The 25,219-nt window shown below is 37.0% G+C and overlaps 1 protein-coding gene and 1 non-coding gene across 2 annotated transcripts; one reads left to right on the forward strand and one right to left on the reverse strand.

The window, feature by feature from the left end:
• Positions 1 to 3,396: 3,396 nt before the first annotated feature.
• Positions 3,397 to 3,939, reverse strand: LOC127121850 (uncharacterized). Its single transcript, XM_051052282.1, has one exon. It carries the CDS (start codon positions 3,937 to 3,939, stop codon positions 3,397 to 3,399), a length of 543 nt encoding a protein of 180 aa, XP_050908239.1.
• Positions 3,940 to 4,930: 991 nt separating this feature from the next.
• LOC127124536 (small nucleolar RNA R71) lies at positions 4,931 to 5,037 on the forward strand. The gene has a single exon (XR_007804016.1). It is a non-coding gene; the product is annotated as a small nucleolar RNA R71 (small nucleolar RNA).
• Positions 5,038 to 25,219: the final 20,182 nt, after the last annotated feature.

Genomic DNA, 25,219 nt, shown 5'->3' on the forward strand with positions numbered 1-25,219 from the left:
TAACGTTGCTCTTGTGCCACATTTCTAAAAGTAATAACCATATTATCTATGTTCTCCATTCCTAAAGTTAATATGAAGTTAGTAGCTTGAAAAGAGACATGAAAAGAGTTAGTGTTGGTCAAAACAAGTAAACCACTTATTGGGAAATTAGTAATTAGTAATTGTGGGTTGCCTCCCACGCAACGCTTTGTTTAATGTCGTAAGCTCGATACAGATCATCAAATCATTAACTTGTTGAAAGAGCTGGCGGCTCGCCTAACTTTAGACTAGTATAAAAATATTTATTGTCAACACAATGATAGTGTTTTGGACGTTGTCCGTTCACAATAAAGACTTCATTAAATTTACCTTATATTCCTATAGCTCGATTTTGAAACACTTTGGTAACTTTAAAAGGGCCAGACCACCTAGAACGTAATTTTCCTAGAAAAAGTCGTAGTCGAGAGTTAAATAGTAGGACTAAATCCCCCTCGTTAAACTCTCTCCTTGAGATATGTTTATCGTGCCAATTTTTAGTTTGTTCCTTATAGATTTTGGCATTCTCGTAGGCGTCCAATATCAGTTCCTGGAGTTCATGTATCTCTAAGATTCATTTTTCACCTGCGGTTGCATAATCCATGTTTAGGGCCTTAATGGCCCAATAAGCTTTATGCTCTAATTCAACCGGGAGGTGGCAAGCCTCACCATAAATTAGTTTAAACAGTGTGGTTCCTATCGGGGTCTTATAGGCTGTACGATATGTCCATAGAGCTTCGTGAAGCTTGGAGGACCAATCCTCCCTAGAGGTCGCGACTGTTTTTTCTAATATTTGTTTAATTTCCCTATTGGAGTTTTCGACCCATCCACTTGTTTATGGGTGGTAGTGCGTTGCTATTCGGTGTCTAACTCCATATTTGAATAATAATTTCCTGAAGATTTTGGGAATGAAGTGGGAGCCTATGTCGCTAATGACGAGTCTCGGTACACTGAATCTAGGAAATATTTGATTCTTAAAGAGCTTTATCATAACTCGTACATCGTTTATAGGTGAAGCTATTGCTTCGATCCATTTTGACACATAGTCTACAGCGAAGAGTATGTATCTGTTACCAAAAGAGGATGCGAACGGGCCCATGAAGTCAATGCCCCACACACTGAAAACTTCTACTTCCAAGATACCTTTTAAAGGCATCTCATCGCGTCTAGAGATGTTCCCAGTGCGTTGGCACCGATCGCAATGTATAATCGCAGAGTGAACATCTTTCCACAGATTAGGCCAGAAGAAGTCAGATTGTAAGATTTTTGCGCAAGTTTTCGAGGTGCTAGCATGTCCCCCATAGGGTGCAGCATGGCAATGATGTATGATATTATCGACTTCCTCCTCTGGGACGCAGAGATGGAAGATACCATCAGCGTCTCTTTTGAAGAGAAGGGGCTCATCCCGGTAGTAGTGTTTCAAGTCGTGGAAGAATTTCTTCTTCTGCTGGTAAGTTAGCTCTGGAGGAAGTACTCTGGCTGATAGGTAGTTGGCAAAGTCAACATACCACGACACGGTAGTTTAAGTAACCATGGCCTCCACAACCTACCTCATAAGTTTCTGCGTCATTATAGGTTAAAGGGTATTCAGTTGTGTTACTTTCGATTTGAGCTACAAGTCGATCATATGGGAAATCATCGTTGATTGGTTGTTGCTCGATTTCATATTCTCAAGAGTCTTAAGAGTCTTAGTTTGAAGTCTTTTTTATTCAATAAATACCTGATTGCGGCGTGATCAATGTAGATAATTATTTTATCTCCTACAAGGTAGGAGCGAAATTTATCTAATGCAAAAATGACGGCTAGGAGCTCCTTTTCAGTCGTGGCGTAGTTCATTTGTGATTGGTCCAAGGTTCTACTTGCGTAATAGATCGCATGAAGCTTTTTATCAGTTATTTGTCCCAAGATCGCGCCTACAGCATAATCACTCGCGTTACACATTATCTCAAAAGGTTTTCTCCAAATAGGTGGTTGCATGATGGGCGCAGTTATTAGGACGTTTTTCAATAACTCGAACACCTCCATACATTTTTCGTCAAAAACGAGTTCCGCGTCTTTAATTAATAAGTTGGTTAATGATTTCTTTATTTTAGAGAAATCCTTAATAAACCGTCGGCAAAAACTGGCGTGTCCGAAGAAGCTTCGTATTTCTCTAACAGTTTTCGGGGGTTGAAGGTTTTCTATAACCTCTATTTTCGCTTTATCGACTTCAATCCCCTTATCAAACACTATGTGCCCAAGTACTATCCATTGTTTAACCATGAAATGGAATTTCTCCCAATTTAGCACGAGATTAACCTTTACACCTCTATCAAGTACCATTTCTAGGTTTTTTAGACAACCATCGAAACTCTGCCCACAAACGGAAAAATCTTCCATAAATACCTCCATGATATCGTCTATATAGTCTGCGAAAATTGACATCATGCACCTTTGAAATGTTAAGGGAGCATTACAAAGTCCAAACGACATTCGTCTGTAGGAAAATGTACCATAAGGACATGTGAAAGTTGTCTTTTCTTGGTCATCAGGATGGATGGGAATTTGAAAGAATCCTGAGTAACTGTCCAGATAGCAAAAATGAGAATTCTTAGCTAATCGTTCCAGTATTTGATCGATAAAAGGTTTGGGAAAGTGATCCTTGCGAGTGGCTTTATTTAATTTTCTATAATCCATGAATATCCTCCATCCAGTTACTACATGTTTAACTACAGTCTCGCCCTTTTCATTATTGACAACCGTAACACCACCTTTCTTGGGTACTACATGTAATGGGTTGACCCATTTACTGTTAGATATGGGATATATAATACACGCCTCTAATAATTTCAACACTTCTTTTCTTACTACATCAGTCATAATCAAGTTTAGTCACCTCTGGTGTTCTCTAGAGGTTTTCGAGTCATCCTCCAGCATAATGTGATGCATGCACAAAGAGGTACTAATTCCTTTTAAGTCTGATATGTTGTAGCCTAAGGCATTAGGGTATTTCCTTAAGACATGTAATAGTTTTTCAATTTCTATTTGTCCTAAATCGACATTGACTGTTACTGGTTGCTTAAGCTCTGTGTCCAGGAATTCATATTTCATATTTCTCGGTAGTGTTTTAAGTTCTATATATCGTTTCTTCTGGCATGGTATATGATTTGGAGTTAATGCTAGACATTCCCTTAGACTGTCATCTACCGATGGTTCTTTCCATTGGTCATCCTCAAGAATGGGTGATGTTGGGTTTTTTTTTATAATTTCAGTATCCTCGGATGGTTCCATTTTTATTTCTTTTATACACTCATCAATGATGTGCATAAAACAACACGTGCCGTCTACGGCAGGTGCTTTTAGAAATTGTAATAAAATGAATTCAATCTTCTCCTCTCCCACTTAGAAAGTCATTTTTCCTTGTTTCACATCTATAATGGCACCGACAGTTGCTAGGAAGGGCCTTCCTAAGATAATTGGGATGTTAGAATCTTCTTTGATGTCCATTATTATGAAATCGGTAGGGACAAAGAATTGATCGACTTGTACGGGAATGTTCTCTAGCCTTCCTATGGGATACTTAACAGAACGATCTGCTAGTTGGAGATATATTATCTTTGGTCTTAACTCTCCCAGTTTGACTCTTCCGCAAATGGAAAGGGGCATCAAACTCACACTAGCCCCTAAATCACATAGGGCTTTGTCTATTACAAACTTCCCTATCACATAGGGTATGGAAAAACTGCCAGGACCTTTTAGTTTATGTGGCATGTTATTCTGAATGATAGCACTGCACTCTGCATTAAGCGTCACTGTCTCATCATCCTCAAGTTTCTTCTTGTTAGATAAGATTTCTTTTAGGAACTTTGCATATAAGAGCATATGTGTAATAGCTTCGGTGAAAGGGATGGTAATATTAAGCTGTTTCAAGAGTTCGACGAACATCCTGAACTATCCTTCGGTTTTGGACTTATCTAGTCTTTAAGGGTAAGTGATTGGTGGTTTATATGGTGGTGGAGGCACGTATGGTTTCGCCTTCTCTTTTTCCTCTTTGATTTCATCTTTTGCCTCTGGTTTATCAGGTTGGCCATTTTTCTGAGCCATCGGCGGAATTTGTGTTCAGAGATTAATTGGTCAGTTTAACTCCGTCCCACTTCACAATGTGATAGAATTAACTTAACCTTTCGAGTTAGGTTGAGGTTGACCAGGGAAAGTTCCAGCTGGAGCTACGGTAGTTGCCCGTTGTTGGGCTACTTGAGAAATATGACTTTCCAACATTTTGTTATGAGTAGCCAAAGAATCTACTTTAGTTGCTAATTGTTTCAGTAATTCTGAGGTATGGACGTTTTGGTTCATAAACTCCTTATTTTGTTGCATTTGAGAAGAAACAAAGTTTTCCATCATTAACTCAAGATTATATTTTCTAGGCGTTTTAGGAGCGGCTTAAGGTGTGCTCTAAGTTGGCTTCTGGTAACCAAGATGTGGTTGATTTGGAGCATACAAGGCGTTGTTATTCTTATAGGAGAAGTTATGATGGTTTTTCCAACCTGGATTGTAAGTATTGAAGTACGAGTTTCCTTGAGCATAGTTTAACTAGTCAGGTGTGATGCCTGCTAGTAATTGGCATTCAGAAACGTTTTGTCCTGGTACTCCACATAAGTCGCAACTTGGGGCTACGTCAACCATAATGGCCGTGGGAGTTATGGTCAAACTTTCAATCTTTTGATTCAGGGCATCTACCTTAGCATTGACGTGATCTATGCCACTGACTTCGTACATAACTCCTTTTAGTTGAGGTTTCTCCATATTTTTAATAACTTGATAAGCCTCTTCATATGGTTTAGCCATTATAGCGTCGCCAACTGCAACGCCTAGGTTTAATTTGGGGTTATAGGAGAGACCACCATAAAAGGTGTGGATAATAAGCCATGGTTCAAGCCCATGATGCGGGCAAATCCTCAACATGTCCTTATATCTCTCTCATGCTTCAAAAAGTGATTCGTTGTATTTTTTCCTAAATTCTTTAATTTGGCTCCTTAGCATAGCCATTTTACTAGGTGAGAAATATCTTGCTAAGAAGACCTTATTTAATTCGTCCCATGTAGTTATGGAATTGGACGATAAAGACTGGAGCCAAGCTCTAGCTCTGTCTCTTAAATAAAAGGGAAAAGAACATAATCGTATTGCTTCGGGATTAACACCATTAGCTTTTATTGTATATGCATATTGTATGAATACTGATAGATGGAGATTCAGGTCATTTGTAGGGCTGCCAGAGAATTAGTTTTGTTGTACAGCTTGTAACAGCGAAGGTTTCAACTTGAAATCGTTTCGGTCGATGGCAGGGGCAACAATGTTGTTGTGTGGTTCGTCCTGAGATGGGGCAACATAGTCCCTTAAAGGACATTTTGCAGGGGCAGCCATATCTGGATTGGGTATATTAGGATCAAGAAGGTTGTATTCTAAACGGTATCTTCTAATTCGACATCTTAGTCTAATATAATGCTTGACTTTGTCTATCGGTTGTTCTAACTCGTTCTCTTATGAGCGAGTGTTTGGCATGCAACTGAAACAAATAAAAAGTAAAATAGTTGCCTTAGTCTATACCGTGCGACAATGGAGTTACGATATTGACTTAATTGGTCCCCGGCAACGGCGCCAAAAACTTGATCGCGACTTAGTATGTCTTTCGAAATGTCTAACTGCAAGTACATAGTTGTATCGCATAGTTTTAAAAAGATATCGAACCCAAAGGACAAAAAACCAAACTATCGTTATCTAAAGTTACTATGTAAAGATAAGGCTAATGATTGTTTTCTTTTTTTAGATTAGATTAAGGGAAACGGGAAATAAAATTGGACTAGAAATAATAATATAATGAAAGTATTCAATAAAGAGGCATTAGTATGTAAATTACATTATTCTTCGAGGATTCGGTAAACAATTAACATTAAAAGAAGGTAAATCACTTTTCAGTAGAAAATATCAAATTAAAAGACTTTGCCTCACACTCTCGTGTTATTGGCTCAGGCTATACTCTTAAGCCAAAATGTTTTTCTCTCGCTCACCCAGCTGAATTAAAAGGAATTTTTGGAAATTGATAAACCCTAATTAATCCTAAAGCGCTCTTGTTATGTTTAGGATTAATGCATAGAAATCACTATCCGGTTAAAATATAGAACTCTCGCTCTGTTGATTAATAACCTTATTGACTTTTCACTCTCGTGCAAAAACCTTTTTAAATTAGAAGTGGAAACCACAGCCAGAAAAATAACTCATAAAAATTATCTTTAAATATTATCGAATCCCATCGGAACGATGGTCCTTACATACCGATGTCGAAAGGTTTAGACGTGCATGGTTTTAAACTTAATCATACAAATATAATTATTAAACATAAACATAATCAAAATTCAGAATTGCAAATGAAAGTGGAAAGTAAAGAATTAAGCAATTAAAAGAAACCTGAATAATAATAATAATTGGATTAAACTTCAGAGAATTCTTCGGGTACAAATAACAATTGGAAAATACAACGATGTCGGCAGGCTTGATCCAAACAACTTATAAACTTAAGAACAAAGGTGTAATAGCCTCCCGATGTGGAAGAACTATCACTTTTAGAGTATTTCTGCTTAAACTAAGAAACAAAACTACACGATAAAAACTTGGATGAATTTTTTCTTTTGGTTCTGCCTTTTTATATAGGTGAAATAGGAGCTGAACTTTCCTAAATTCGTGTGGAAGTGGTTGAGGAAAAATAGGGAGTTTTTTGACCATGTTCTGTGCAGTTACTTAAAAACAACACTGCATGCCTGTGGCAAACGCCACATAGACATTATGAAAAAATATTAAGGTTAAGATGGGGATAGCCTAATAGAGGACTTAGGTTTTTGGATAAAAAAGAGAATTGTGAGGGAATAGAGGTTAGAATACATGTTTTTAGAAGTTAGGGGAAAATAGAAAAATTGGCTAGAGGTAGAAGAAGTGAAATTAAGAGAGGATTACATTAATTGTCAGGATTTCAGATAAGGGTGGGAAATTATTTCACTAATAAGGGGTATGATGGAAGTGTAGAGTGGAATGATTCATAATCTTTCATAGGGTTCGTTATTCTTTTGATTGATGATGATAATATTGTGTTATATATAATGATATGATTATAACCACGCACATTAATATGTTGTTGTTGTGATGTGCTTGAATCAAATGAATCATATTGAAGTTGATGGAAATTGTGTGAAATTCCAGTACCCTATATATGCATATATTCTGTCTTGATGTTGTTGATGATATTATGCCATTGAATGATGTTTGGGGGGTATGACCTTAATTATGTTAATGGTGATTTAAATGTGATGAACATGATGATATTGTTGCAATATGTTGTTGATTCATGAACCCATGGAGTAGATGATGAGTTTAGGAGGTTATAACAGTAGGAAATTGGATTTATATGATTGATTTTCATAAAATAAGTTGTTGTTGCATAAGGTACTTGTTAGATGATTAAAAACTGATTTTTTGACAAAAAATAGCAGTATGTGTCGACCTATGAAGGTTATGTGTTGACTTGTTCGATGCATTTGCCGACCTGTATATGTCATGAGGTGACTTGTATAGGTCATGAGTCGACACATGCAATCAACACATCTAACATAACATCACAAGCTTTAAAAATGAAGTACATGATCCAATTTGTATATTTTATGTGTCTACCTGTATAGGTCATGAGCCAACCTGTACGAGTCATGTGTCGACACATAACTGCCATAATGTTATTTTTGCAGTGTTCGACAATGTTGTCCATAACTTATGATTTGTATATCCAAATGACGTGTCGTTTGAAGATTTAGAAAGCTAAAACTCAAATCTATAATGTGGTAGTGAGAGTTAGTAATGATTGACCTATGAATAGGTTTGTACTGTTGTGGGTTTCATGATGATGTTATGAACTATTTAGTGAAACGTTGAGTTCCTGTTGTTGATAAATTGTTGTGGTAAATTGCTAACATAATTTCCGGATGTTTAACTATTATGTTTTGATGAAAATGTGGGTTGTTATGTATGGCTTCGATGTAAAACTATCCTATTGATGTTGTATAGAAAATTACGCGGTTCGATGTGATACAATTTATGTTTTTACAATTGTTGTGACATTGTTGATATGATTATGAGATGGATTGTTATACTTATAATGATAACATGTTGAGTTGAGATGTGTAGTTTTGATGTGGAACTATCTTGTTGATGTTGTACATGAAATTATGCGGTTGATGTGATACCATTTGTGTTGTTGAGTTAATGTTAATATGCATATATTCATTCATGCATCATGGGTTATTATTATTATGAAAGAGGCGATTATAGCTTTCGATGTTGGTGACTAATAATTGTCCCAAGCTTGATGTTGAGGCTTGGAGCTCGGTGTGGGGCTCATGGGTTCTCATTTGATTGGAATCCGGTTCATAATTGGAACTATTATGAAAGAGGTGATTACATGTTTCGATATTGGTGACCAATAATTGTCCCAAGCTTGATGTTGAGGCTTGGAGCTTGGTGTGGTGCTCATGGGTTCACAATTTATTGGAGCCTGGTTCATGATAAGAACCACTGTTGAATTTGGCACTACATGTATATGAGTCTGTTGATGTTGTTGAGAGTCACATTTTCATATCGATTGTGTATTATTATGAAGTGGGTGAAATTTGAATACATGTGTTGTGTTGTGTTGTATAGTGGATTATGTTTAAACTGTATTGTATTTAATCTACTCTGATTTTTTCTGCGCTGTTTATTATTTGAAATGAATTCTCACCCCTTGTGTTTAAATGTTGCCTTTACATGGATATCATGCAGATACTCAGGAGTAACATTGTTGAAGTAAGCGGAAGCCAACTCTTGGAGTTTCTTATTAGTTAAGCGTTTTCAATAGTAACATATTGCTATGATTATGTAACATCAGGATGGAAACACTTGTTTTAATTTTATGACATGTTTATGTTGAAGTCATAAGACTAATTTTGTTATTGTGCATTCTTAAGCATGTTGAGTGGATTGAATATAACTCTCTTATTTGTTATTAAAGTTGGAGTTTGATACCAAATGTCATTACTTACCTTACCTTCCATAATTGTTGAGGATATTTCTGTTGGGATGATACTTTAAAATGGAAGTGAGCATACAATGACAGGTTTAACGTGAATTGATGTAACTCGTGTTACGGAGGAGGATGTGTTTGTGATGTGTGTGAAACCCTTGTGGTTGTGATTTTAATTAAAATATATGCTAATTGTATGTGGGGTTTATAAGGGTGTTACATAGTGGTATCAGGATAGGTAGGTCCGTTAAACCAGGTTGTTCAATTATGTTTGTTCCCTAGTGTGCGACATGTGTGTGAAAACACTGTCGATGCTTATTTTGTTTTCCATTTATAGGTTGGGAATAAAATTAGTGGGGGAGAAGTGTCTGCTTCTCTTGGATGTTCCAACTGTAGAGAGCTTGGAAATCATGTTGCTACATGCGAGAGTGCAGTGTTAGCTAGTTCAACTGTTTTGAGAATGTTGTGCCTTTCCTGAAGACAATGTGACAAATAAGAAACATGTGGAAAAAAAATAAGAAATAAAATATCATTTTGATGATGAAAGAAAGTGGAAAAAAACATAAAAAAAACAAGGTGAAAAATAGCAAAAATGGAGATGGAAAATGGCAACAAAGGTGTTGAACCCAGAACCTGGGGAGGGAGGCGTGATGCTTCAACCATTCCCAAATGCTGATACATATTTACATTGATAAATATAAAATATATATGTCTTAAAAATGGAAAAATAAAGAAAACAAAAGAAAAAATGGGGCAAATAAGGGCGCTAGGGATCAAACCCATGGCCTGTGAGAAGCGGGCAAGTGCCTTAATCACTCGGCCATGAGTTGTTAGTTATTATACTAACGCGTCCATACATATATACATAATAAAATGATGTTGAGAATTAAATTAAAATAAATAACAACATTGTTTTAGCATCATGTTATTTTCAATATTCATCTTCTTTTTTAAACTCAAAGCAACACAAGACTCAGAATCTTAAAACACAAAACCACAACATGAACATATTAACAAAATGAAACGTAAACTAATTAATCAAAATGAAATGATACACAAAAAAACACTCGAACACGTGAGTTATCGAGGTATACCGCTTGGAGTTGTCGTTGTTATCACACAATGGTTCTCGGTTGTGCTTTCCCAGAGATGGTGATTATGTAGGTTTCATCGGAGGTTGTTGGTTGTGATAAACAATAATGATATGGTGGGAGAAGGCGGAGGGAGGAATGATAAAGGTGTTTTTGGTGAGTGAGTGTGTTTAGGGAGATGAGTGGAGAAGGAAAGGAAGAGGTGGCGGAAGTTGTGACGATACTGTGTGCAGTGAGGAGTAGTTTGTCATTGGCGGTTGTTAAGTTGTAGAGGCGGAGGAAATAGGGAGGTTTTGAACACTGCGGTCAGAGGAAAGAGATGTGGTTGAAATGTGATTTGTTTATTATGGTTTTTGCTGGAAAAATTAAGGAAAGAAAATGAAGTTTAGTTAAAAAGATGGAGAGAACTACTGCGCATACGATGATGATAATGAATTAAAGCTCTATCCACTCATCTCTTTCTTCATTTTTTGTTTTGAAAGAGACCTCCTTTTGTATATGTAAGTCATTTTTTCACGTCTCAGCCAAGACAACCTTATTTTGTTTTGTTTTCCTTTTTGAATCTAAAAGAGGCTCGTGCAACCAATGAGCGACGCCCCCCATCCCACCAACTTACAAAGCAAGTCTGGTTGCAAAAGGGTTCAAGCAAGTTCATGCTATTGTCTATGTCGAAATATTTTCTCTAGTAGCAATGCTTAAATTCATTAGGATACTCTTAGCGATTGATGCTTTCTATGACTATGAGATTTGGAAATGGATGTCAAAACTATTTTCTTGAATGGATTCTTGAAAGAGGATGTGTATATGACACAACCAAAGGGTTTTATGGATCTAGAAAATCCTAGAGGGGTATGTAAGCTTCATAAGTCCATTTATGAATTGAAGAAAGCATCCCAGAGTTGGAATCTCCGTTTTAATGAGGCAGTCAAACAATTTGGTTTTCTCAAGAACGAAGAAGAATCTTGTGTTCACAAGAAGTAGAGTGGGATCAACATAGTGTTTTTGGTCTTGTATGTGGATAACATACTTATCATAGGAGAAAACATTCCCGTGGTTGAGTCAGTCAAAGAACGGTTAAAGAAATGTTTCTCTATGAAAGACCTTGGGGATGCTGAGTACATTTTGGCCATCAAGATCTATAGAGATAGATCTAAGACGATAATTGGGCTTAGCCAAAAAACTTGTATTGATAAGATTGTTACTAAATTCAAGATGGAAAACTCCAAGAGATGATTCTTTCCCATGAAACATGGCACATCACTTAGTAAAACTCAACGTCCTTGCTACGTTGGTGAGATTAAGCGAATGAGTAATGTTCCTTATGCGTCTGCAATAAGATCCATTATGTATGCCATGATCTATACCCGTCCAAATGCTTCATATGCTTTGAGCATCTGTAGAAGATTTTAATTAAATCCACGTGACATACACTGGAGTGCAATTAAGAATATCTTGAAGTACTTGAGAAGGACTAAAGATGATTTCTTAATGTATGAAGGTGAAAGTGAATTGGTTGTTAAGGGTTACACATATGCGAGTTTCCAAATTGACAAAGATGACTTCCGATCTCAATATGGTTTAATCTTTTGTCTAAATGGAAGAGCATTGAGCTGGAAGAGTTTAATGCAAAGCACTGCCATAGATTCTACAGCAGAGGTTGAGTACATTGTTGCAGCAAAAGAAGTTGTTTGGATGAAGATGTTCATTTCAGAGTTAGGTGTAGTACCTAGTGTTACATATCATATTGCTTGTAATGTGATAATAATAGTGTCATAGCTCAATCTAAGGAATCAATATCACATCAAGGTTGGTTCTTATGTTGGCAGCAATTTTGGTAAAACCTAGAGTGTTCACAAGTTGTCACATGTGTTGTCTTGACATAAGATCACATGTACCTGCAGGATGTTTAAAATGTGATTATGCAGGATTTTACTGAGTTGTCAGACCCGATGTCATGACATTTGTATACAGAACATTCAGTCTGAATATTATGTATTGTGTGATTGCGTTTTTAATGCAAATCTGTGTATGATTGATGAGATGATTGAACACGCTATCGATCAGTAATTACAACTAGATTGACTTATTTTCCAAAGAGATATAATCAACTGTCATGAGAAGATATGAATGGAAAATAGTTTTAGGGTTTTATGATGTCCAAGCCCAGCCAAATGCTTCTATAAAAAGGACATGGAAAACCTGATTTTATACACAAGAAATAACGAACGAAATATTGAGAGAGAATAAGGGTTTTAGTCTTGTGTGGTCGTGTGAATTGTAAGCCATTCAATTCATCCATAGATGATTGAATTGGTTTGATTTTTGAGTTGTAATTTGTCCACTCTAAGATTTGAAGCATGAGTGTGTGTTTACTTGATTGAAGCTTTTAAGTAAGATCAAGTATGTGTCTTTGAAGAGTGTCTTCTTTTCATTGTAATTCTTGTTTAATATCACTGCTGTGATTGAGGGGGAATGAGTAGGATCTCATATCTAAGAGTTCTTAGGTAGAAGTCACACGGGTAGAGATTAGGTGAAAAGACTGTAACTTGAAGTTGTTTACTGAGAGTCTTTGAATTAATTCTGTTTAGTGGATTTCCTTCCTGGCTTGGTAGCCCACAGACGTAGGTGAGTTTGCACCGAACTGGGTTAACAATTGCTTGTGTCTCTTGCATTACTGTTCTTTATCTTTTATCCTGTTTGTATTGTTCAGATATTAGTGTCGTGACATTACCTTCGACATCTCATATCTGATACCAGAATTTCAATTGGTATCAGAGCAGGCATCCTGCTCTGGTTCTGGGTGAGATCTATGGACGTTACTTTCTGGTACTATGGAGAGAGATGAAGGATCTGTTCACAGACCACCTATTTTGGATGGATCCAACTATGACTACTGGAAACCTCGAATTGTAGCCTTCCTAAAATCTTTGGATAATAAGGCTTGGAAGGCTGTTTTAATAGGCTGGGAACATCCAGTTATTACTAAGGATGGAGAAGCTACAACTGATAAGAAGGTTGAGGCACAATGGACCAAGGAGGAGGATGATCTAGCCCTTGGGAACTCTAAAGCATTGAATGCTATATTCAATGGAGTAGATAAGAATATCTTCAGATTGGTAAACAACTGTGAGGTGGCTAAAGATGCTTGGAACATTCTCAAAACCACTCATGAAGGCACCTCTAGAGTAAAGATGTCTAGACTACAGCTGCTCACTACCAAGTTTGAAAAATTAAGGATGAAAGAAGATGAAAATATTCATAAATTTCATATGAATATCCTTGAAATTTCTAATGCCTCAGGAGCCCTGGGTGAGAAGATGTCAGATGAAAAACTAGTAAGGAAAATACTCAGGTCACTCCCTAAGAGATTTTCCATGAAAGTGACAGCCATAGAGGAGTCTCAAGATATTTACAATATGAGAGTTGATGAGATAATTGGATCCTGTAGCGGTGTATTCATCACTTTATGATTTATTGGTTAAATCAAAAGCAAAGCATACAAAGATAGAGTCGCCACCGCACTTTTATTTATCCAAAGGAATGGCTAAAAAGCGAACAAAAGCCTAAGAAGTTTTACACATAGAAAACTAATGAAAAGATCAGAGATCTGGGTAAGGGGTTAATTACGCAATGGGAAGGTGTTAGGCACCCAAAACGTCCTAGGTACTCCTAGGGAGCCCTTTTCACAACTTGTTGTATGAAATGTTATTTGTTTATGAAATATTTATTGTGCAAACATGGATTGAAGGGATGAGAGAAAGAATATGCAATTTTTATTGTTTTTGTGTTTGAACGGATGAACCCGTTGCCTACGTACCTTTCCATGGAAGGTAAGGATCAAAACGCCGTAGTTCGGCTAAAAGATTTCCAAAAGTAAGTGAGTGGATTGATTTTAAACAAAAGCCCTAAGGTCTTTCATTATCCACGGGAGAAAACTCAACCTTATACAAATAACAAGTCCACCATGTGAGAATAGCTTCGACATACTAGAGGGGTTAACCCTGTTTTCAGTATGGAAGTCTTACGGTTCGATCACTAAGGACAAAAGGCGAGATTAACATCAACCACTAAGATAATTGAGACCTATGGCTAATGTATGAAAACTTGATTAAGAAGTGGACTTGGGCCACAAAAGCAATTGAGTGAGTGAAATTAACTGGTTATGAGTATTCACAAAAATGAAGTCAAAGTATGATTAGAATTCAATTCAGAAGAAGTATTGTGAAAATCAAGTTTGAAAATCAGAGGCTTAGGGCCTAGGTTTCTAATTTGAAGAAAACAGATGAAAATGTTTGCACAATAGTTTTCAGGTTTTGGTTAACATGCAAATGGAGGTTTAAAGCAGCAAAAGGTGGGAGGGTTAAGGGATGTAAAACTTCTTAGATGTTCACCTCTTGAGATCATATGTAGATGATTCAAGTGATTCCTTTGGAAAAGGCAACACAAAGCAATAAGCAAATAGAACAAGGTAAATGGATACCGGATGCCAATCAATGGACTTATTCCAATCTCACAAAACAAAATGGATACCGGACGCCAATCAATGGACTTATACCAATCTCCTAAAACAAAGAGAAACATGGATACCAGATGCCAATCAATGGACTTATACTAGTCTCACAAAACAAAGAAACAATGATACCAGATGCCAATGAATGGACTTATACTAGTCTCACAAAGCAAAGAAACAAGGATACCAGATGCCAATCAATGGACTTATACTAGTCTCCTGCCATATCACAGGAAACAACTGCCAATCAATGGACTTATGCTTGCCTCCTCCATGGACAAAACAAAATGTTACAAAGTGATGAACAATGTTTATGAAATGATGTACAAGTAATGATGATAAATGCACAAAGGCACACTCAAGCAAATATGCACAGATGAATCAAGTAAGCAAACACACAAGTCAATTAGCACACACTATACACAATCAATTAGGCTCAAGCAAGGTTAGGCTTTACAGCCAACTGGAATGGGGTATTTTGAGCTCTTAACCCTAACATTGAGAGTTAGGGTGAAGCAGATGAAAAGGAGATGAGGGGTGTGCCTCATAGCTCTTATCCCTGGTCAGGGAGAGCTTTGATAAATGGAAAGTGTGGGAGTTCAGAAAGTAGGAACTCTTCTCCACAAATGATTGACTCTATAAGATCTTGGGTTCTTATTCACAATGCATCAACACATGGTGTGAGCAAAGTGAATGACACACTGAGTAGCAGGAGATGGATTACACATCTCTTTTATCTGCCAATTGCCTCATAAGAGGACTTTACCTGCTTGGCACAAAATTAAACAACCACAAGCATTGCCTCTTAAGGAGGGCTTCAGACAGGTGCCTACCAATAACAGTAGGTCTTCCAGACTACATGAAGATTAGGGATCATACCTAAGTGGTTAAGCAACCAAGCAAAAGCAAAGTTCAAATGAACTTAAAGCAACTTAGGTACCTGTGGAAACACTAAACAAATCAGTACAATGCTCAGACAAACAGACAACAGTCAATAAGCAACAGACAATCCCAATGTACAAGATGTGTAAGCCATAAGGCAAACTCAAATGAGTTAGCATCAACCTATAACACACACAAGTGTTAGCAATCAAAAGCAAACATTAATATTCACATGATGAAGCATCATCAACTATGGAACTTGGATGCTTAAACCTGAAATCAAAACTCACATGTAAGCAACAAACCACTAGGTCAAAGCCTAGGGTTAAAGATGGAGAAAAAATTCAAAACAGGAGCTGAAATTCAACACAAAGTAACTTCAAACACATATTGACATATCCTAAAAAGGCTCACATCAAAATCAATCATCAAATGCATTTTATGATCAAAAGAAGTTCAAGGCAATTTCAAAGCTCATATGTGATCATCATGAATGAAAAATTCAAATCAAAACAGAAATGATTCAAATAAATCTGGAAAAAAACATGCACATTCAAGACATCTAACATGATCAACATACAAAAAATCAGAAGAATCAGAGATCATTTGGCATAGAAATCAAATGGTACAAGTTGGACATTCAAAGGTGTGACACAAATTGTCACACCAAGTTAGCACATGCATAAAACAGAAATGGTAATTGAGAAAAATGTCAAACCAAAACCAAAATGTCAAGCAATGTGTCTAGAATCAGCATGCAAAATTTCACATTCATTGGATTATTTTTGAGCATTTTATGACAAGATAAGCAAGGCAAGGTCAAATAGGCATATGTGTTCAAACATCCTAGGGCAAATTAATTTTCCAGCAATGCACAACTTTCCAATTCATGCTCATAAAAAACTAGACAGAATGAGGAGCATTTTACAAAAAAATGGGATGAAATTGGATGAGTTTTCAATTTGTTATGATTTTATGAAGTTTGGAAAAATTTGAAATCAAATGTGAATCAAGGCATGGCCAAATAGGGAGGGAAACATGGAAAATGGAAGGTAATTTGAAAATTTCGCTCGCTCAGTATCAAACCTTGGCCGAATTTGAATTTGCGCGCTAAGCCTAAAACGACATCGTTTTGACTTAAGCCGTAGCGCTGGAAACGATTCCCAGAATTTTCGTAGCTAATGATGAATTTCGTAGCTAATTCGCAGCAGGTCATGAAGAACTCGTAGCTAATTTTGGAAACTCAAGATCTTCATCTTCTTCCTCACGAAGCAGATGAACAGTACATGAAGTTCATGCACTTTTCTAGAAAAAATTCCAGAAATCAAAATTAATAACATCATTCAAAAGGTTTTTTCATGGTGAACACGGATCAAGCAATGAATCAATCAAAAACATCATATATTATTCAAATCGAAGAAATCAAAATTGAACACTCAAACTTCAAACACTCATATCTTCATGAATAATGCACCATTTCACTCAATTTTCATATCAAAATCATCACCAAGCCAAGATCTACACAAATATCATAATGATTTCAAGAATAATTAAGATCGAATCCTGACCTCTTGAAGAACAGCAAACTGGAATTGTGTGCTACAAAGCTCAGAAATGGCTCCAATCTCTCCTACAATGCTTGTTGATGTGATTGATGATGAATTGGATGCTCCAGCATGCACGAATCTAGCTCAATTTGCAAACTCCATTGAACCTTCAAGCTTCGAGTATGGTCCAAACTGGCACGATTTCTTCCAATTCCACGTCCAATTTGCTTCAAGAACACTTCCTAATCATGAATCCATCAATAGAAATGGCTTTTGTGTGAAGAATTTGGAAAATATTTTGAGAGAAAAATTTGGTTGATTTCAAGATTCAGATCTGAAATGGATGTTAATGATGAAAGCAGTTAAGATTATCCTTATATACCCCATGCTAATCATTCTGAAAACCAGTTTAAGCCAAAGTTAATCAAGATTAACAATTTATAAGGTGTATGAGAAAATTGGCATTTGCACCTCATGCCTTTCATGCATGCGTGAACAGTGTTCAATACTGATCCAAATCCACTTAAACAAGGCCCATGCAAGCTTTGGAAATGGTTTTTCATGCATATAATCATCCAAAATGATTTTAATAAATTCCTCTTCAAAAATAGTATGCATGAGCATGTCATCATATGTTCACATTTCAAGCAATGTAATGAGATATTTGGAAAGTGCATGTCATGATGAACAAAATGCCAAAAGAACCACCCAAATTGGAGCCTTGGTTCAAAAGTTATGCCCATTTGAATTTTTGAACACACTTTGCCATGATTTGATCATATCTCCTCAACCACACATTAGAAATTCATGATCTTGGAAATTTTGGAAATGGGAGAGAAGGATCTACAACTTTCATGTTCAACAAAATTTCATTTGAAGCTTTTTTGATGATGTAATATTAAGTTGAAGTTGGTCCAAAATCTTTCCATTTTTGGAAATTTCAAATTATGGGTCACTTTCTATTTTGGGAAATTTTTTATTGGACCTCAAATCCTTCAATGTGAGTGTTTGAAATGTAAAATGAGACTTGTTTGAACATGAATGAAGTATTTCTAATCACTTCCCACCTCCAAATCCACAGTTGACTTTGCAGTTGACTTTCTAGGTCTTCAGATGACTTGAGAGTGTTCTGATGAAATTCAAGCCTCTACCACTTGGGATTTTGTTTCAAAATGTCATCATAGCTCATGGGAACTCTTGTGAATGATTGTAGGGTCCAAATCTCAAGAATGACCACCATCTATTGCTCAATGAATGCCTTTAACTGCTTTGACCTGTTATTGCTTCATCTGCAAGACAAAGGTTAGATGACATATTTTTATACTTTTGGTTAGTGATTAAAAGAAAAGCAATGACATATAAATGCAAGGAATGCTTGGTGATCAAAAACCACTCTCAAAAGAGGATCCCACCCACAGGCAAGGAAGCAAGGTGTCCAATGATCCTTGAGGCTATGCAATGATATGATATGATGCCATGAGGGATCTTAGGGACAAAATTGGGGTCTTACAGATCCCTCCAAAAATTTGAGATGGGAATGTGTGATGGACCTGAAAAGAAAGTCAAAAGCATAGCCTTCATTTCAAACATTGAGGAGAAAGAGGAGGAAAGTGGTCAAGATATTGATGAAGATCTGGCAAATGATGTAGCATTGCTGGGAAGACAGTTCAATAGACTTCTGAAAAAGATGGATGTAAGGTCTAAGGCTAATGTAAAGAACATCTCATATGACATCAGTAAATCCAACAATGATGGAAGAAGAACAAGATCAGATGAAAAGCCCAAAGAAGGAAAAGGAGTTCAGTGCCATGAATGTGATGGGTATGGACACATAGAACTGAATTTGGAACCTACCTCAAGAAACAGAAGAAAAGTCTTGTTGCTACTTGGTCTGATGAAAGTGAAACAGAAGAGTCTGCAAATCTTGTGATTGCCTTGACTGGAAGATGGGGGTCTGATGAAGACTCAAATGATGATGAAGTGATCTTTGATGAGTTAGCCACTACCTACAGAAAGCTGTGTCACATAAGTGAAGAAGTGTGTCAACAAGTTGAAAGTCAAAAGAATGTGATAGCACAGCTAGAGAATGAGAGGGCAGAACATTTGGAAACCATCTCTAAGTTAAAAACTGAAGTAGTATTCTTGAATTCTAAACTTGATGAGATGACAAAGTATGTCAGAATGCTAAACAATGGAACTGACACCTTAGACAAAATTCTCCAAACTGGACAAATGGCAGAAGACAAGTCTGGCATTGGGTTCAATGAACCTAAACTTGAGTGCAGTCACACTGGTAGCAAACTTAAATCCAAACCTAAGTGCATTCATACTGGTAGAAAACCAAAGATGTCACATCATATGTCACTACATAATAAAGGAAGACAGCAGAAAGGGAAACACCAAAGATGGACATGTCGTTACTGTGGAAATTTTTGCCACATAAAACCATTTTGCTATAAGTTGTATGGCTATCCTAGTCCTTCTCATCATCAACCTAGACCCAAACATCATAGACCTATCAACAAAAAACAATGGGTTCCTAGGACTGATGTTACAAGTTTGATAGCTCACACTTCCTTCAGAGTTTCAGCCAAAGAAGATTGGTATTTTGACAGTGGGTGCTCCAGACACATGACTGGAAACAAAAACCTGCTAACTGGTCTTCATCCTCATGCCATCAGCTATGTAACCTTTGGTGATGGAGCAAAGGGTGAAATCAAGGGAATTGGCAAGCTTAACTGCCCTGGAGTCCCTAATCTTGACAATGTCCTACTTGTTAAGGGACTGACTGCAAACCTAATAAGCATCAGTCAACTGTGTGACCAAGGTCTAAATGTAAACTTCACTAAAACTTAATGTCTGATTACTAATAAAGAAAATGAAGTGATCATGAAAGGAGTCAGGTCTAAGGAGAACTGCTACATGTGGAGTTCTCAAGAAACTGGTTATTCTTCAATGTGTACTCTAGCTAAAGAAGAAGAAGTGAAGATATGGCATCAAAGATTGGGCCATCTGCATCTTAAAGGTATGTGGAGTTCCCAACTTGAAGATTGATGAAGGAAGAGTTTGTGGGGAATGTTAGATTAGAAAACAAACAAAGATGTCACACCAGAAGCTTAAACATGACACCACTTCAAGAATGCTGGAACTCCTCCATATGGATTTGATGGGACCCATGCAGGTGGAAATCCTTGGTGGGAAGAAGTATGCTTATGTAGTGGTGGATGACTTCTCCCGATACACCAGGGTCAATTTTATAAGAGAAAAATCTGATGTATTTGAAATCTTCAAAGATCTTTGTCTAAGACTTCAAAGAGAAAAGGAAAGTCAAGTTATTAAAATCATAAGTGATCATGGGAAGGAATTTGAAAACAACAAATTTGCTGAATTCTGTGCATCAGAAGGAATTAGACATGAGTTCTCATCTCCCATTACTCCCCAGCAAAATGGTGTGGTAGAAAGGAAAAATAGAACTCTTCAAGAATCAGCCAGAGCTATGATTCATGCTAAGAAATTGCCCTACCACTTCTGGGCTGAAGCTATGAACACAGCCTATTGTGTTCACAACAGAGTAACCTTGAATAAAGGGACTCCTACTATCCTATATGAAGTCTGGAAAGGGAGAAGACCTACAGTCAAATACTTCCATGTGTTTGGTAGTAAATGTTATATTTTGACTGATCGTGAACAAAGAAGAAAGATGGATCCCAAAAGTGATGAAGGAATATTTCTGGGCTACTCAACAAACAGCAGAGCATATAGAGTCTTTAATTCCAGAACAAAAGTAATGATGGAATCTATCAATGTTGTGGTTGATGATCAACAGACTGATGTCACAGACGATGTTGAGACATCTCCAAATGATCCCCCAGCTGATTTCTCAGGAAAAAATAATGAGAGTGAACCTCCTCAAGCTGAACCTGAAGATGACAAAATCAACAAGGGACCCCCCATCATAATTCAGAAGGATCATCCCAAATATCTCATTATAGGAGACCCTAATAAAGGGGTCACAACTAGATCAAGGGAAGTGATCTCACATGGCTGCTTTGTGTCCAAGATTGAGCCTAGGAATGTCAAGGAAGCCTTGACTGATGAGTTCTGGATCAATGCCATGCAGGAGGAGTTAGGTCAATTCAAGAGGAATGAAGTATGGGAACTGGTTCCAAGACCTGAAGGAATAAATGTCATAGGTACAAAGTGGGTATATCAGAATAAATCTGATGAACAAGGGGTGGTTACTAAAAATAAAGCAAGATTAGTAGCACAAGGATATACTCAAGTTGAAGGAGTTGACTTTGATGAAACATTTTCCCCTGTAGCTCGCCTTGAGTCCATTAGACTATTGCTTGGAGTGGCATGTATTCTAAAGTTCAAACTGTTCCAAATGGATGTAAAAAGTGCCTTCTTGAATGGCTACTTAAATGAGGAAGTATATGTTTAACAACCTAAAGGATTCACAGATCCAAATCTTCCAAAGCATGTGTACAAGTTGAGGAAAGCCCTCTATGGTTTGAAACAAGCTCTTAGGGCTTGGTATGAGAGACTCACAGTGTTCCTCACTAACAATGGATACAGGAAGGGAGGTATTGACAAGACCCTATTTGTTAATAATGAAGGAGGAAAACTCATGGTGGCTCAAATATATGTGGATGATATTGTGTTTGGTGGGATGTTAGATCAGATGGTCGAACATTTTGTCAAACAAATGCAGTCTGAGTTTGAAATGAGCCTTGTTGGAGAGCTGACCTATTTTCTTGGGCTACAAGTCAAGCAGATGGAAGTTTCTATCTTTCTATCTCAAAGCAAATATGCCAAGAACATTGTTAAGAAGTCTGGCATGGAGAATGCAAGTCATAAAAGGACACCTGCTCCTACACATTTGAAAGTCTCCAAAGATGAAAATGGTGTTAGTGTAGATCAAAGTCTATACAGAAGCATGATAGGAAGTCTGCTATATCTCACAGCAAGTAGACTTGACATTGCGTTTGCTGTAGGTGTTTGTTCTAGATATCAAGTTGAACCAAAAGTCAGTCACATAAACCAAGTGAAGAGGATACTGAAATATGTCAATGGCACCAGTGACTATGGGATGCTGTATACTCATGGTTCTGGATCTATGCTGACTGGATATTGTGATGTTGACTGGGTTGGAAGTGCTGATGATAGGAAAAGCACATCAGGAGGATGTTTCTTCTTGGGGAACAACTTGATATCATGGTTTAGTAAGAAACAAAATTGTGTGTCCTTATCCACTACTGAAGCTGAATACATAGCAGTTGGGAGTAGTTGTTCTCAACTGGTTTGGATGAAACAAATGTTGACTGAATACAATGTCACACAAGATGTCATGACATTGTACTGTGACAACCTGAGTGCTATAAATATTTCTAAGAATCCTATTCAGCACAGCAGGACAAAGCACATTGATATTCGTCATCACTTTATTAGAGAACTAGTGGAAGAGAAAATCATAGCCCTGGAGCATGTTACTACTGAAATGCAATTAGCTGACATATTTACAAAGGCTTTGGATGCTAATCAATTTGAAAGTTTGAGAGGGAAATTAGGGATTTGTATCCATGAGAATTTATAGCAATTAATTTGGAGTGGAAAAGGTAATTAAAATATTGTCTGCCCACTTAAAAGAAAGTGCCCCATTTATGGTAAATCATTACCTAGTATTGGAACTACCATCTATAGCTTTCTCACATGCAACCTCAGCTCAACCACTTCCATCTTCCTCAAACTGTATCAACCATCTCTACTAGGGCAAACTACATTCTTTCACAAGCTCAACAAGATGTCGCAACATCCTTCATCTTCTAGTTCAAAACCTGCACACAAAGCAAGAACACCATCCATGGATTTTCTTCATGAAGAAATTTTGGAAGTTATTCCCCTTTAAGTCATCCCAGGCGACGCCCCTGGTCCATCCTCCACTGCTGGACGTACTTAAGGGAAAACCTTGCCTAGTAAGAAATCTGTAGATGCTTCTCAGAAGCATGACTCTGGTAAGAAGGTGATTGACTTGGAAGAAGAAAGCTCAGATGATGAAGATGACACCTTGCTTCATCACTTGGAGCCAAGGGTTTCTAAGAGAATGAAGACCAGGAAAGGGAGGTCTATGACAACCAGTACTAGTAAGAAGGCTACTGTTATAGGTCCTTCAAAGTCATGGAGTAAAGTGGAGGTAAAGAAGAGAAAGGTCAGAGAAAGTTCTGATTCAGAGGATGATGTCTAAGACGATGTCCCAGACATCTCTCCTATCAAAAAGCAAATTGTTAGAAAATCTCCTGCTAAGGTTGCTGCTGTGCATTTGGATAACATTTCCTTCCATCTGGAAGATGGTGTAGCCAAGTGGAAATTTGTAATACAGAGGAGAGTAGCTGTGGAAAGGGAACTGGGAAAGGATGATGTGGAAGTTAAGGACGTTATGGATTTGATCAAGTCTACTGGTTTAATGAAAACAGTTAGTGGGTTACCCCAATGTTTTGGAGGTCTTGTTAAGGAGCTTGTGGTGAACATCCCTGAGGACATTGCTGACAAGAACAACAAAGAATTTTGCAAGGTGTTTGTTAGAGGAAGGTGTATAAGGTTCTCTCCTACTGTGATCAATAAGTTCCTAGGAAGAGGAACAGAAGGTGTTGTTGAATTAGAGGCCACAAACAATGAGGTCTGTAGGAAAGTCATTGCTGGACAGGTCAAGGAGTGGCCAAGCAAAAAGCATATCTCTGTTGGCAAATTAACTGTAAAATATGCTATCTTGACATAAGATCACATGTACCTGCAGGATGTTTAAAATGTGATTATGCAGGATTTTACTGAGATGTCAGATCCGATGTCATGACATTTGTTTACAGAACATTCAGTCTGAATGTTATGTATCATGTGATTGCGTTTTTAATGCTAATCTGTGTATGATTGATGAGATGATTGAACACGCTATCAATCAGTAATTACAACTAGATTGACTTATTTTTCGAAGAGATATAATCAACTGTCATGAGAAGATATGAATGGAAAATAGTTTTAGGGTTTTATGATGTCCAAGCCCAGCCAAATGCTTCTATAAAAAGGACATGGAAAACCTGATTTTATACACAAGAAATAACGAACGAAATATTGAGAGAGAATAAGGGTTTTAGTCTTGTGTGGTCGTGTGAATTGTAAGCTATTCAATTCATCCATAGATGATTGAATTGGTCTGATTTTTGAGTTGTAATTTGTCCACTCTAAGCTTTGAAGCATGAGTGTGTGTTTACTTGATTGAAGCTTTTAAGTAAGATCAAGTATGTGTCTTTGAAGAGTGTCTTCTTTTCATTGTAATTCTTGTTTTATATCACTACTGTGATTGAGGGGGAGTGAGTAGGATCTCATATCTAAGAGTTCTTAGGTAGAAGTCACACGGGTAGAGATTAGGTGAAAAGACTGTAACTTGAAGTTGTTTACTGAGAGTCTTTGAATTGATTCTGTTTAGTGGATTTCCTTCCTGGCTTGGTAGCCCCCAGACGTAGGTGAGTTTGCACCGAAGTGAGTTAACAATTGCTTGTGTCTCTTGCATTACTGTTCTTTATCTTTTATCCTGTTTGTATTATTCAGATATTAGTGTCGTGACATTACCTTCGACATCTCATATCTGATACCAGAATTTCAACATCAAAGGGGCAAACACATACTTAGAAAATTTCATCTCATTCGAGAAATTGTTGAGAGAAAGGATGTAATAGTTAGTAAAGTTCATATGGATAGAAATGTTGATGATCCATTGTCTAAAATATGATCCATATTGGTGAGTGGTTTTGATTGCATATTATTTAATTTTAATTAGTTCACAATTGCTTAAATATGTGATTATGCTTTTTATATGTTTATCAATAAAGTTATTATCTTATTTAATCTTGGTTGAGTATTATATAATATATCAAAAGTATCTATAAGGTTTGATAGGATTGTCAAATACATAACTTTACCAGTGAAACCCTATCTAGTGAACAAGAGTTATAATGTAATTCACTCCCTAGCTCGAATCATTAAGTTGGACATAAATGATTCAATTTCATGGACTAGATTGTAAGTTGATTGATAGCGCAAT

The sequence above is a fragment of the Lathyrus oleraceus genome, chromosome 2 (assembly GCF_024323335.1).
Source record: "Lathyrus oleraceus cultivar Zhongwan6 chromosome 2, CAAS_Psat_ZW6_1.0, whole genome shotgun sequence".
Lineage (NCBI taxonomy): Eukaryota > Viridiplantae > Streptophyta > Magnoliopsida > Fabales > Fabaceae > Lathyrus > Lathyrus oleraceus.

Coding starts and splice junctions, on each gene's coding strand:
- LOC127121850 (XM_051052282.1), bottom strand. CDS start 3,939: ATGTTCGTCGAACTCTTGAAACAGCTTAATATTACCATCCCTTTCACC.